The 15,312-nt window shown below is 42.5% G+C and overlaps 1 protein-coding gene and 1 long non-coding RNA gene across 3 annotated transcripts in view; both read left to right on the plus strand.

Annotated features, from left to right (window-relative positions):
* neurl1b (neuralized E3 ubiquitin protein ligase 1B) overlaps positions 1-15,312 on the plus strand; it is a 36,398-nt gene that overhangs the window by 4,725 nt on the left and 16,361 nt on the right. The window contains exon 1 of one of the 2 annotated variants that reach the window (XM_061834996.1): positions 11,168-11,484. The exons of the other annotated variant lie outside the window; for it this stretch is intronic. Within the exon in view, the coding sequence (XP_061690980.1) occupies positions 11,454-11,484 (31 nt within the window). The 5' untranslated portion in view covers positions 11,168-11,453. Of the gene's footprint in view, positions 1-11,167; positions 11,485-15,312 lie in introns of those variants that run through there. 2 annotated transcript variants of the gene reach the window in all.
* LOC133509179 (uncharacterized) lies at positions 7,809-9,006 on the plus strand. Its single transcript, XR_009797251.1, has 3 exons — positions 7,809-8,096; positions 8,171-8,263; positions 8,365-9,006. It is a non-coding gene; the product is annotated as an uncharacterized LOC133509179 (long non-coding RNA).

Consider the following 15,312-nt stretch of genomic DNA (forward strand, 5'->3'; position numbering starts at 1 on the left):
TTGCACTTTTATTTCAGCTTCACCGTACCTGTATTACTTTTTTTGGTACTGTAATTTGTCTGTGTCCACACTTGCAACAAGGTAAACTGAGTCTGATCTGGCTAAATTTGTGGAAGAGCCTGGGAAAATATTTTATACAGACAGTGGAACAATTGTTGACAAAGGCAGCTCGACAGAAAACAACTTTCGGTCTCCAGCTATGTGCAAATGTCTATTTTCAAGTTAAGGCCTGAAACTTCGAGTCATAAAAACAAGAACCTTTCAGCAAATCAACAAGAACTTTGGTCTCTGTCTGCATCAAGTATCCTCTGAGACATTAGATACACTTTAGCACAGGAAGTTCTCATATTTACAAGCCCTTAAAATAGCCTCGTCACCCGGCACTCTCAGTATATCGGTGTCTTGTCCACGGCGGGGGCCCCTGCAGAGGTTTCCCACACATGTCACACGCCAATGTCATGACAAGAGACCAACGGTGGGGAGGTGGGAAGAGGACTCAGGAATGAGAAGGAGGTGGCAACAAGTTGAAGGAAAGGGAGTGAAAATAATGAGCAAGATAAATATAAGCTTACACAACAATGTAGCGAAAGGAGTTCTGGTTGTTGATTTGGAACAGGAAAAGGAGCCCAGTTTGGAGGAAGCACTCATCATTATAGATGAGCTCAAAGTGAACGGGATATCTTTGAAACTGACACAATATCCCCTTCTCGACTCTTTTGATTCACGCACCAGAGTTATGCAAATGCGTGTTTACGATGCCCGTGTGTGCGATATACTGTATACCGTTGACGTTAGCTTGACTTAGGCAAAAAGTCTAAAGTGTTCCTGTTTCTGTATTTGCTTCCTTACCTGCTGGAGCAATGGAGCTGCATAATGTACATTGTAACGTCATAAATACGTGTCCAGCTCAGTTTACAAGGTTCCCATTGGCTCATGCCCTCCCGTGACAGGCTATCTTTGATATCTGGTACATGGCGTTGATACACCGACTGAGCCTTCAAATAGCAGATAACTGATAGCAAGCAACGGAACGTCACATATAGCAACACCTCTCGTCTGTATCTTTTATGCTAAAACTTGACAGCACCGTGCAAAGGTTTTAGGCAACTGTAACATTTTTTCTTCTAGGTAAAATTAATGAGCATATTTAGTATTACTTAAGCCTTATTACAAAGAAAATTAGCTAAAAAAAAATGAGGAATGGGGTATTGGACCCGTTATTAAGGGCTATTATGTCCCCGTACAACCAGTGTCAAAGTTTGGTCCACATTGGGGGCAATTAGTCGAATATACTTCCAGTGAGAGTTGGACACTGCCAAGGCTCCCCTTTGTCACCGATTCTGTTCATTATCTTGATGGACAAAATTTCCAGGTGCGGCTGAGGTGTTGATGGGGTTTGGATTGATGGCCTCGACATTGCTTTTGCGTTTTTTGCAGCTGATGTGGTTTTGATGTCTTCATCAAGCTGTGATCTTCAACTCTCACTGGAGGGTTTCACACTCAATTGTGAAGCAGTTGGAATGAAAATATGCACCTGGTCCTCAGTCAAAAAATGGTAGCGTGGGAGATCCTTCCCAAGTGGACAACTTCAAGTATCTTGGGAGTCTTTTTCACCAGTGAGGAAAACATTGGAATAGGAGATCTACAGACTGATTGGTGCAGTGTCTGCAGTGATAAAAGCGATGAGCCAAAAGGCAAAGCTCTTTATTTATTGATCAATCTACATTCCTACCCTGACCTATGGTCAGAAGCTGGATGAAGTGGCTAGGGAGACATTAGTCTGGAGATCTGTCCTAAAGCTGCTGCCCCCGCACTCATACTTGGGATAAGTGAAAGAAATTGGATGGATATCTGGCTTGATCAATGGATATTGGTTAGCTCCACTGGAAATGTGCTTTTATGATCTTGAATTGTCACAGACACTAATTGGACCACATAAGGAAGTATCGAAAGAAAAATGTTGGTTGGAGTCACAAGTGAGGGGAGCCATTTTTCTATTCACACGTTTCCCAAGCAGTCGGCACGTTTTGCCTCATAGCACCTCCAAATCAGCACTTAAGATTGCCAAATTTGATAAAAAACATTTTCTGCCCTCTTACTGCCCCCTTTGAAGAAAAAAGCACTCGTGTTAATTTTGTTCTACTTCAAAGTGGGTCAGCCAAAAAAAGGCTATCTCACACGGAAAAACAAAGGGAGCCTTTACTGTTTATTCTTCTTGGCTTTTAGGCACATGTGCTGCTGCTCCAAGGCTGCATGTTGTCAAAAGTCACGGGAGCTGTTTCTCCATGGGAAACAGTCATGCGTACTTTTCTTTGAAAAAAAAAATGATCATAGGAATACAGCCAAGTGTTGTTTTCCTCTCATGTCCTGAAGCTTCCTTCCGTGAACAGAATGCCCTCACCAATGATAGTAATAATATGGTCAGAAGACTGAGATTGCTGAACCGTGAAGAGCATCCATCCACAGCACAGGGGAGGAGGACATCGGCTTCAAACAGCCCAATGCGAATGGTGTCCCTTGAAACATTGTCATCTAACAGGACCTGCGATGTCCCACCACACATGTAGGCTATTCAGCAGAGAGGCGGCCAACATGCCGTACCTCAGAGCTCTAATATTTTTTATGTGTGGCACGGTGGAAAAACTGCTTAGAGGGTTGGCTTCACAGTTCTTAGGATCAAGGTTCAAATCCCAGCCCCACCTGTGTGGGTTTTCTCCAGGCACTCTGGTTTCCTCCCACCTCCTGAAAACATGCATTAATTGGAAACTCTAAATTGCCCCTAGGTGTAATTGTGAGTGTGACTGTTTTCTGTGCCCTGCGATCGGCTGGCAACTAATTCAAGGTGTACCCTGCCTTCTCCTCAAAGATAGCTGGTGTTTTGTGGGCTTGGAGAAGGTGTTCGACCGTGTCCCTCAGGGAGTCCTGTGGAGGGTGTAGAGTATGGTGTACCGAACCCACTAATACATGCTGTATAGGACTAATGCGCCAGAAACAAACTTTTCCAGCATTTTGTGCTTTATTTATTTATTTTTGCTGGAGAAGGGGCTATAGATTCAACTGGAAGATGAAAGATTTTGAATTGCTCTCTCCTGCAATTTCTCCAAACCCATCGAGTTTCGTTAATGAGATTTTGGACTGGTTTCCCCTCCAGAAACTTCAAGTGAAGCCATTTGGAGGTTAGATTTTCAGAGCCGGAGGGGCAAAATGCTGTCAAGCTTCAAATTGTTTGCAAAGTCATTTCCCTTCGTGTTATAAATTCTAATGATGTTAACAGGCCTAATTGGGAGCTTCTTAACTATGTTGTTTCATACGTCAAGTATTCGCTGTGTTCCCAACATATAGCATATGGCATAAGATATTTTATTACGGTGCTAAAATTGAAATGCTGCTGACAAACATCAAGCATCCATCTTTTTAAATGGTGGAACCACAAAACATTAATGATGCTTTTGGTATAACGTCAGCATAAAACATGCATCCACCCCACTTAATTTGGCTTCATTATCGTCCCGTCTTTCCAGGGCAGAGTATTTTTATGTGTTTTGAAATGGCGATAAAAAAATGCATAGCATAAACTTACAAATGTTAATGTTTCACCAAAAGAGTTACAGTATTTCCGGGTTGTGTGTTCCCCATTATGTGGACTGATGTTAAAGACAAAGCTCGACATGTGCAGGATTTTCCGGGTGTTTCGCCAAGAGACTGGAAACCACTCAGAACTGTGATTAGTGACAACAGTAGATTCCCGTAATGTCCGCTGCATTGAGCGTGCCACTCTGTAAGCACTTTGGAGTGAAAAAAAAAAGTTTGACCTGTTGGGAAGCAATATTGCTCTAAGGTTAACCCTAGCCTCTAAACACATCACATGCAGTTGTCATTGACTTGATTTGCGGTTGTATTTCATTGCTTATAATTATCTACAGCCTTCTATGTACATGGATGAATTCAGATTTCGTACTTGCATCTGCAGCCACTGTGCACAATGCTAGAATACAAACGTTACTGTGTTGTTCAAGCGAGGCTGAGAGTATTTCCTGCTTCTCCATCAGTGGTACATCCGCTCTTAAGCTTACAGAACACTGAGACAATAGAACAGATGGAGGAAGAACACTGTCCATGCATCTGGTTTAAACCCATTGATGACCCATTTTTAGAACATCTCCCACTGACACAGAGCCCTAAAACAACATTGAAGAGAAGCCTTGGTGCAGTTCTGGACTCCAGAACCAGAAAATCAATCTTCTCTCAGTTGATTTTTTTCCCCAAACAAAGTTCAATAAGCATATAGGATGTTCAGATAGAACCTTGCTGAATTTCCTGTGGGACTAATGAAGAATTGTTCCTCTTTTCATTTTGAATGCCTGATTGGTCTCATTATATTTAGGTAGTGGGGGGCATTTAAAGTAAAAAATATATGACCTTAACTTTGATAACTAGTGTCTTATGTTTTGAAAGCTTTGTTAGATTGGGTCATAAAACAGACTGAGACGGCATAACTTGTTTAAAGGGGTTTCACTGTGAGGTGTGCGTGGTCAGCAATCCAGAGACTTGAGGGTGATCTGTGGGAGAATGAGAGTGCAGGAGGCTGAAGAGTGTGAAGGTAAGTGAGCTAGGCAGTGTGGTGGAGGTGGGCAGCGTTGCAGGAAACAGTGGAAGGCACTACGGAAGATTGCGAAGACGCAAGAGTAAATACGAGCACTTTAAGTTCAATGAATTTCGTCGCTACGCAATATGCAAGCAAGGAGTCAGTCAGTGTACCATGGAGGTGCGGGAACACTCTGGCACTGGAACATTGGGATTTCCTGGCTAAAGTGCAGACTGAGATGAGTGATAATGGAAACCAGGTGCACTGGCGAGGAGGTGATCAGTGCTGGAGAAGGAGGGCGAGACAGCAACAGAGCGCCGCCCATGCTTTTAAGAGGTGACCCAGAGTGCTGATCACCATATAGGGAAGCATAGAATTAAGATGGACTTTGCCATAACTTTACTGCTATATTTTAACACCAAGATGTTGGTTGGAATCCGCATTATACGGCTTCCTTAAACTTAATCAATCGAGCTAACAGGCTGTGTTCAATTCCCAACTTTACTGATGTGACGTGTCTTCAATCAATCTGTTTTGGTTTTCATTATTGTTTTTACAGAACATTTATTTTGAATGTAATGGCATTTTAAAATGATTGCAATCTAAAATTGTACCCATGAAACCAAACATTTTATCTCAGACAGTGTGTTCAGTCTCACGATTTAAGGTTTCTGGAAAGTGGAACAATCTACGAGGGCACTGAGCACATGGGAATAACTCTAAGCCCAATTTTGACAAGGTTAAAGGCAAAGTATCCAGATGTGAATGGACGGCAGTAGAACAGGTTGTCCCAATGAAAATGTGACCCCTGAAAATATCAAATCTCTCCTTGATCATGGCTGTTATTTAGGTGCATATGTGCTTCGCAGAGATGGTCTGGTCAGGTTCACATGAAAACTGGTAGGAGTTAGTCCATTGGAGTAATGTTTGGGATTTGGGCAGCAGTTTTTGTTGCTGATATTCCGACACTCTGCATGAAAAAGATTTTCCAATCCAATGTTCTAGTCTGGATTTCCTCCTTGGACTCAGGACAAAATATTAAAAAATATGCATGTTAGGTTGGTTAAGAACTCTACATTAAGAACCTTGCTGTATCAACTGTATGTCCTGACAGTTTGGTAGCGACATACCTAGGTTCTACACTTTTTCCATTGGAAGAACCCAAAAGGTACCAGTTGTTGTAAGGTTGTAAACACCTGTTGCCCAATAACTGGTCAGATAGATTTTCGGTGTAACACAGCACATAATCACAACGTCATTGTATTAAACATACATACGTTTACCCTGTGTCTGTGCTTTAGTTCTGGGTGCTTCTGTTTTACTCTATTGTCTCCACTTTGTTGCAGCAGTCTTGTCTTGCTGTCCTTCTTCAACTTTACTTATTGTCTTATTTCTCGATTATTATCGCAGGCAAGTACAGCGTTCTCCTCCAATGGTTTTGTTCAGACTATACAGTATAGTCTTGTAGTTCCAAGTGGTGCCATTTTGAAGTGGAAAACAGATGGCACAAACCGAGGCAACTAAAACTAATGCATGTTGGGACTTACATTTATGCAGTGGAAAAGCTACATATGTGTAGGGCGGGCCATGTAAAATACGAGGCCAAAGCCAAAACGTAGCTGTAGCATCTGATGAAACATAGATCATCGTGAAACATTTAAACATTTTTCTATGAGTTCAAACCACTGAGGATGTGCCTTTTACCGTTCTGCGACCTTCAGAGGCAAATTGGCTTCTGTCACATTCTCAAAGCTTTCAGAGTGCCACATCTGCGCTGACAGTGTCCAGGGGCATCTGGAGATAATAAAACATAGTTCGTATATAGGACTCAAGCAGTATATTTGTTGCACACTTCAGTCCAAAATGTACCAGCTGCACCACGGTCGCTAGTGTATATAGAATTAGAATTTATAGTTCATCTTTGATGAGGCCCTTGTTCCCATCCTTGAAAGTGACTGAATTATAATTTGTAACACTGGTTGGTTACATGTTTGGACAGAGAATAGGCAGCCAGTTAATCTTGGATAAATCTAGCTTGGCAACATCTGAAATAGCCTTCTTAAAAATACACGACGGAGAATGTATTTACTCTCGTGTCATTATTATATAAAATGAAGGGTGACATGGTGGCGTAACTGGTTTGTGCATTGGCCTCACAGTTCTGAGGGCCGGGGTTCAAATCCCAGCCCTGCCTGTGTAGAGTTTGCATTCTCTCCCCATGCCTGTGTGGGTTTTCTCCAGGTGCTCTGGTTTCCTCCCACATCTCATTAATTGGAGACACTATATTGCCCTTCAGTATGCTTGTGAGTCTAAATGGTTGTTTGTATCTATGTGCCATGCGCTTGGCTGGCAACCAGTTTAGGGTGTACCCTGCCTCCTCCCCGATGACAGCTGGGATAGGCTACAGCACTCCCACAACACTCGTGAGGATAAGTGGCTAAGAAAATGGATGAATAATTATGAATGAGTTTTTTTGTCTTTATTTTTCTACTGCCAAACAGTTTGAAAGGTACATTTTCGCCACCTGCAGGACTGGAGGGAAACAATAAGAAACAGAGTTTAGATTAGATTAGCTTAATTCAAGTGGTCAGCGCGAATGCATCCATGGATTTATCCGTCTATCTATCCATTTTCTTCTATTTATCCGGGGTTGAATCACAAGGGTCAGCAGCTTCACGGGGAAGTCCATAGTTCCCTCTGCCCAGTCGCTTCACTCAGATCTTCCTTCAGGATCTCAAGGTATTCCCAGGCAAGCCAAGACATTTAATCCCTTGCGTGTCGTGGGTTTCTCCCAGGGCCTCCTCCTGGTGGGATGTGCCTGAATATCTCACCAGGAAGAACCCAGGGGCAATCCTTAACCCGAGCCACCTCAGCTGGCTCCTCTCAATGTGGAGGATGACCGAGCCTCTCACCCGATCTGTAATCAGTGTGAGAAACAAAATTGATACCTTTTGCTTTCTGAAGCAAATTATTTATTTGTGCAGTGTGACTTGGAATTTTACAAGACTCTTTGAATGTACTTGGCCTGTTTTACTGATTGTCTGGCACAGAACAACTTAGGAAAACACAAGTTATCACACTCAAACATGCACACATTCTCACCACTAACACTGACACATTTTCACTAATGTCAACATACTTTCAGAATTCAACAGTCTCCTAAATGACTATTTAATCCGTGTGCTTGGACTGAGATCAACACAGCAGTCATTACACTCTCATCAACACGAGTGTGTATGTGCTGAGGGAGTAAAGCATCGTGGGGAGCAGTACTTGTTTCTTTGACTCCAGTGTTTACAGAAAAAGCTTGATTACAGCGCTCAATGCAGGCTCCATATTTGCTTCCTGTGTTGATCCCCTTTGCTGTAACAGCTCCTTTTCTATCTGATGCTGTGACCAGGGCGTGGGGGCCTGGATATTCCAATTCTGGTCCGCTTCGACCCAAACACCATTCAACAACGGTTCGTATAAGGAGCCACTGTATCCTGCTCAAACAAACAGCGCTGACGAGGTAGAAACAAATGCTTTTGTTTCGGAGATATATTTAGATTCAAACCGCCTTTGCTCGAATGGCATTTGTTACAGGCGGTGTTTGTCCTTTAGGAGAATAAGACCACTGTGACCATGTTGGCGTCAGCTGAAATGGACAGGGCTTTCCTTCATTGTGCAAGTATAAATGTACTGCATATTTGCAATGAAAAACAACATTTCCCCCCAACAAGATCAAAAGATTTCCAGATTTTGACAGAATGGACTGTACAAGATTATTCTTATTGCAGAGGGAAATTAAATGTCCAGACCCTCCCTTCTCTGATGATCTGAGTCAGTCTTCCAAACCCTGCAGGCCACGACTCCTCTGAGAGCAGCGCGGTCCAGAGGACAGGAAACAGCTTGAGAGAAGTCTAGCACTCGAGGCTGTGGGAGGGGGAAAACGGGGATTTCCTCAAATGATCGCCCAGACTTTTATCAGAAGTGTGCCGTGTTTCATTTGGTACAACATATGAAGGTGATCACTGCTGTGGGATCGACATGACTGAATTAATCCCATTTGTTGGGAATCCCTGGATTCAAGGTGGTTTGACAGAATCACACGCAACTTCAACCAAGAGAAGGACTCAGAACTCGGACTAGATCAGACAAGACCAAATGCCCATTTGTTCACATTATGAGTTTGTTTAAAAGTTATTTGTAACACAGTAGACGCCTTTCATATACTGTATTTGGCCCAGGCTCAATTAGTGGACAATGCTTCATTCAATATTGCCCTGTGATCGACTCATTATAGAACCTGCTACCCCATGATCCCGAACAAGATAAACAGTGTAGGTAATGAAGAGATGCCTCTTCATGACATTCTTTGTTCCCCTTATAGTGGCCCCGGGTGTTTAGTTACTCAACTGCAGAGACTACCAGACCTTTATTTGAGATGATTGTATTTGAACAAATGCAGTACAGTAGGCAAAAATATCAAGTTGTCAATGTATTGCAATGTCCCTTGATTCAATAAAATGTCAAGGTGTCTTGATTACACTGTATAGGCCCTATACAGGTCACTTTGTCATGTGGGGTCTCAGTCACGTGGTCTAGAGCAATGATTCCCAACAGGTGAATGTGAACAAAGGACATGTATCCTTAGTTTGACTTTTTTTGCTACAACACAGACGATTGGATGACTGGTTAACACATTTGCCTCATAGTTCTGAGGACCGGGGTTGAAATCAATTCACAGTGTACCCTGTTTGAAGATAGCTGGAATGGGCTTCAGCTCACCCACAAACCTGGTGAGGATAAGCAGGGCAGAAAAATGGATGGATGTATGCTACAGCTAAGACGTGAATGAAGTTTCCCCAATGGAACATATTAGGAAGTGTGGCTGTCTCATGCTTTAGAAGTTGGGAAACAAAAAAAAAGTTTTATTAAAAATTAGCCACTGACCTCATATTTATGTATTTCAAAGCACATCACGACTTCGCAACAAAAGTGGGTCAAGCTTTGTCACGGAGACGTAGTTGCGAAGTAACGGATATGTCTAAACCTTATCTCCTCGGGCTTCTTGGTCACAGGTCTGGGAGATAACCCAGAGACCTCACGGAGCTGGCTCTCTCAGCGCAGATAGAATTAGTTTCCATGACATCTCGGAGTTATCTCTGAGACCATTTGGAGACTATAAATTCTCCAAAACATCATGGAAAAGGAAAATGTCTTCGCTGGCTTTGAACATGTTTGGTCTGCAACAAAAATGGAAAAACATATTTGATTTCAGCACGACTCCTTGCCGACACGACTTGTCTCCAAGAGACTCCAGGAGGCATCTTCGCAACCGGCAGGGGCTCAACTGACTTGAGCTATTATTTTTACGTAAAAAAATATTTTACTGGAATGAAATCAGGGTCAATGATGGTGTAGTAGTACGCACGCCTGACTATGGTGCAGACAGCGTGAGATCAATTCCTGCACAGTGATGATGTCGTTATGTGCCCTGCGACTGACTGGCGACCTGTTCAGGGTGTAGTCCGCCTTGTTGGCTGCGATTGGCTCCATCACTCTTGTGACTCTTGTGAGGATAAGCGACCTGGACAATGGAAAATGGATTAAAATGAAATCACAGCTCTATTCCTTCTCAACAACTGCAGCTGTAACAAAGTGATGTACATAAAATGTAATCAAAATAAACAAGTAATAAATAAATACAATATTATTTTCTCCCTAAAATAGACAAGCGCTCTCTTTACTTGGGCATTTACCAAATAGTAACGGCCACTATTTCATCTCTTGGCAAGTTACATGCATACAGAAGCCATGATTCAATTCCCCTGCCCTATTTACAGTAGTTCTTTATCTTGCTTTACTTTATTTCAAGTGCTGGCTCTCTTCCCTCTGCATCTCTTTTGGGATGCATTTTTTGCAGAATGGATGTTGGCCGTCGAAGAGATGAAGCTCCTCGCGGTTGTAGTATTGCAGACAAATAGCGAGAGCCAATGTTTTTCGCTCAATAAAATGCTGTACCACAGCAAAAGACTTCAATAGTCCAAACAGCCCAGTGGGATGCAAAAAGGGTTGAAAGTGTAAAATAAGGGAGAAAGTAACAGAGTGGTAAATACCGTGGGATACTGGTGAAGCCGCACACAACTAGTGCAGATGTACTCTGCCAAAAATGCTAAAAACAATTCAAAACGGTGGGTTTGCAGGACACACATTAAACAGGAAAAGTTAAAGGAGAAAATTAGTGGAACTGTGAATGACTGACACTATAATAGACTTTTTAGACTTGTTATGGTCTGGATGAATACCAGAGCCCACTATCCTACTGTTTTGGACATTTTGGTGCTACTTGAAGAGCCAAATTAATACAGTACAGTAACAAATTTGAGAAGTACTGCACTAAGGAAATTTTTCAAAAGTATGGCCTGGCTAGCCCCCTTTTGAACACCACCCTTCTCCAGGAAAGCTAACCATTATAACCACCTTTGAGCTAGTCTGAAGCTTTTAGTGTTGTCTCCCCCCGACCCCCTCCCCAGGACTATTCAGGCTTGCTGCGTCTTTAAATCGGTGGGGACTGTGCAGGAGACGTTCCTCTAAAGAGAGGAGGGGGCTTTTTGCGCGCTGGTCGGAGGTGTCTGTCTTCCACACGTCCGCGCTCGTGCAGACGCTCATGACGCGTCCAGTGGCGGTTTTGATCGAGATCAACGTGGATTCTTATCACCATCGGAGAGGGGGAGAGAGAGAGAGAGAGAGAGAGAGAGAGAAAGAGCGAGCGAGCGAACGAGAGAGAGAGAGAGCGATACTGAACACACATGGATGTGCAGACGAACACTGCAATAAAAATTTGGATTAATTTGACAGCCAGTGCGCGGGATTTGTGGACATAATGGGCAATACGACACCGAAACCGTTAATAGGTGAGGCATGTTATGATGATTGTGTTTTGGAAAACGTGTGTGAATGTGGGAGCAGTGTTTTTTTTTTTTTTTTTTTTGGTGCCATTTCCTCCAATTGAGCTCGTTCAGCTTTTGGAAACGAGATGCGCATCACTGAGCGTGATTCTAGTGGAGATCCGGCAGTTTTCTCCCTTTCTAACCTTACTAGATAATCCGTCACACGGAAATGCTAAACAAATAATCCAATTTTAGTGTCTCTCACCCGCAATTGAGGTTCACCTGCTCACTGGGGTCGTTTCAACACCACTTTGACCACCATAAAGATGGAACCAGCTAATTTGTAACAACTGTTGTCTACATTTGTTCAGTTCATAGTAGTACCACTCAAATAATAATGATCACTACAAATCCATGGTTTTAGATGACCACAAGATAGCCTGTTCCACTAGCCATCATCTCAATGTTTTTGATTTATGGACACAGTACTGGGCAGGATGGTGGAAAACCCTTAATCTTACATGGGTATAAAACTGTGACATATGAATGATGATTTGTCTATGTGATTTGCAACTGACTGGCGACCAGTCCAGGGTGCACCCCACCAAAGTCAGATGGGATAAACTTCAGCTCACCCACGAGCACCCTCAGTGATGACAGGCATTACTGAAGATGGATAGGTGGTGTGTTCGCTGCAATGGTTTGTCTTTGAATAATTTTAGAGCAAGTAGTTCTGCTCGTTATCACAGCATATACGGGGAGCTTGACATCCCGAGTTATGGGTTAGGTCACATGACATTTACAATGCAAGCACGGGGTTTGGTGTCAAATTCATTTTTGTCTTTGGCCACAACATAGTCAGGGTTTCTCTCATAGGACCACTTTGACCTATATACATGTATAATCATCTCATATTATTACTGTATACAGTGCACAAAAACATGATAAATAAATTGATTTAAAATTGGTCAGCTATTGGGAATGAAAAATGCTTGAAATATTGCATTAAAAAAGAAGAACATTTCCAATGTTGGTATTTTAGCAAGAAACATGAAGTCAATGCAGATTATTTCCTTTTACGGCTTATATAAAAGGATGTTGCGGTCCGGATCTGGCCCCCGGTCCTTGAGTTTGACACGTGTGCCATAGTGCAAGATATCACAAAATTTCACACAGTATTGTATTGATGATTGCATAAAAAAAGTAGAAGTAATACTAATATGGCCAATATTTAGTCTGCTGTTTTGCTTCAATAATACTTCATACCAGAAGCTGCAATAACAACACCAGTCTTTACTATCAAGTATATCCTCATAAGATTATGTCTACAATGCAAATAATCGCTACGCGATGGCCACAATCATGCTGTCAAATCAATTGTTCTTTTGTCTGCTATTCTGCTTTTAAACATCCATCCATTCTCGACACTGCTTGTTCTGTTCATGGTCACAGAGCGCTGGAATTTATCCCAGTTTACTTCGGGCGGAAGGCAGACTACACCCTGAACTGGTTGCCATTTAGTCACAAGGCACACATAGAGACAGACAACCATTCAGATGGACATTCAACCGTCTCACATTTTGTACGGCGAAGTCAGAAAAATGTACCAGTACACCAACAGCAACTCTGCTTTTTAGACAAACTGAACACATTGAACAGAGCGAGCAAGACACCTTCCTTGTTGTAAATGCCATTACTGCCACCTGCTGCCTGGGAGTACTCTGAATTTTGACATTTAAAATTTGATGTACTGTGTGCCATGCAATGTTCCTTGGCTCATTGAGGTGTACCCATGTATTTTCTGTGCCGCTCATCTATTAGACTCACAGGTGAGTTGGAGCTAATCCCAAATGATTTTCACAGACGACCTTGGGTGCAAGGGTGGGTACAGCCTTGAAGAATATTAATATACTGTATATTGGTGTGTCTGATTGGTTGTCTTGTTGTCTAGAGGGGTCCCCAAGACATCTTCCTCATGAGAGTGTAAACAATATTTTGGCCACCCAGGTCCAAGAGTTGCCGTGACTGATCAGCCTGCACAGTCTTGATGATGTCTTGGCGATGTCTCTGCCAGTGTTATCAATCCTTCAGAGACTGTAATGATTGCCCCATTAATTTCCTACATTGCGGCGACAGAGATCTTTCTTTCAATAGTTTATATAAAACTATAAATATGGTTAAAGTCCTATTATAAAACATACACTACAGTGGATCGGCATGGCTTGGCGGCTGGCTGGATCGTGCTTCCTATCTGGCAAATGTAATTTTTGTTTGGAAAGATCATGTGACCTACAATTCAAAACTTCGAATCGCAAACTACTGGCCGCTCATTAAAACTCGTTGGAGAACCCCGCACACGTTGTTCAGCGTGGGGCGGGGCTTAGAAGCATGTTTTTGGAATGTGAAAGGAAGATGGTATACACTGAGAAATAGGGAAAGCCAGAGCCGGGATTAGAACGCTGAATCTCCCAACTGTGAGGTAGCTGTGTTAACAACTATACCCCTTGGTACGCATCTTGTGTTCTTGTGGCTTCTCCTTAGTCGTGTTCTCATTTCCAACTGACTGGATAAATGTATCTTTATGTTTCACTTAGGAGCGGCATGTCTGCCTCTGGTATGGCGGAGAATCTCAAGTTATTGCCAGGCAACAACTCCTGATTGTGCACGTCGTTTTTTATGTTTGCTGTAAAAGATTCACAACCTTTGCTTTTTTTCTTGTCCTGACACCGAAAAGGACATAACATGATTATCTGTTCCTGGTGCTTTGATTTACTGCTTGTTCCACTCCCTCGCCCCCACTCGGGCTCGATACAATGTGTTACTGCTATGAGCATCCCGCTGATGCGTGGGTTTGGACTCAATTAGTCACTGTTCGGTGAGGAGCATTTACTGCCTGCATGGTCCACACTCTCTCCATTTCTTTAAATCTTGTGTCATTATGGAATCATAACAGTTACGATGATGAATAAAAATTCAAATTTTGGTCTCAGTGTCTTTCAACAAAGATGGAATAAAAAAAGACTATGACATTTCCATTTAATCCACCAAAGCACGTGGCTCTTGTAATTGACTCGGTGTACGCTGATCAGAGACTATAGCCTAGAGATGGAAGGGAATAAAAGCCCCCCTCATATTGATGCTAGACCGGATACTTAAGTACGTCATAGAGAAGAAGAAGAATATTTAAAAAAAAAACACACACACACAGACATTATTAATCAAATAAATTTGACGCAAAGTCAGACCCAAAACAGACACTGAAGTTCATCTCATTTTGTTGGAGTAACACTGCATGAAATGTCTTCTTAACCCTACGTCTCCCAAAATGAATCCATGTTCCCTGTGGTTAAAAAAAAGATGATGGAAGAGTTCTTCTTGGCACTACATTCTTCAGGTTCCTGAAGAGACGTGTTTGGAGCTAGATCACCCACTAAGTGTTCGAGACATTTTTACAGCCTTCCAGAAGGCTGCGTCAAGGCACCTGGTATTGATGGTCTGACATTAGAATTTACATAAAGCTTGCTGGGACATTTTAGCTCACAACCTATTAGACATTGTAACACTCGAGCCCAAAAAAAGAAACAAGATATAAAAAAAAAAATCTTGTGTAGCTTCTCTGTATGTACTACAAGATCCTCTCTAGAGCCATGTCCATCTGGCTGAGATGAACTAAGGAGCATGTCATCCACCAAGCTAAATTATAATGTGTGCCTAGCAGGTAGATGGTGGACAACATTGCCTAATTCCAGATGTTTTGGAGGATTCCCATTCTTGATGTTTGAACACTGGGTTGGTCGCTGTTTCCTCCAGGAGACTATGGCAAGGTTTGGGTTCAGTGCTGATCTAATTGCT

This window comes from Syngnathoides biaculeatus, chromosome 11 (assembly GCF_019802595.1).
Source record: "Syngnathoides biaculeatus isolate LvHL_M chromosome 11, ASM1980259v1, whole genome shotgun sequence".
NCBI classification, from domain to species: Eukaryota; Metazoa; Chordata; class Actinopteri; order Syngnathiformes; family Syngnathidae; genus Syngnathoides; species Syngnathoides biaculeatus.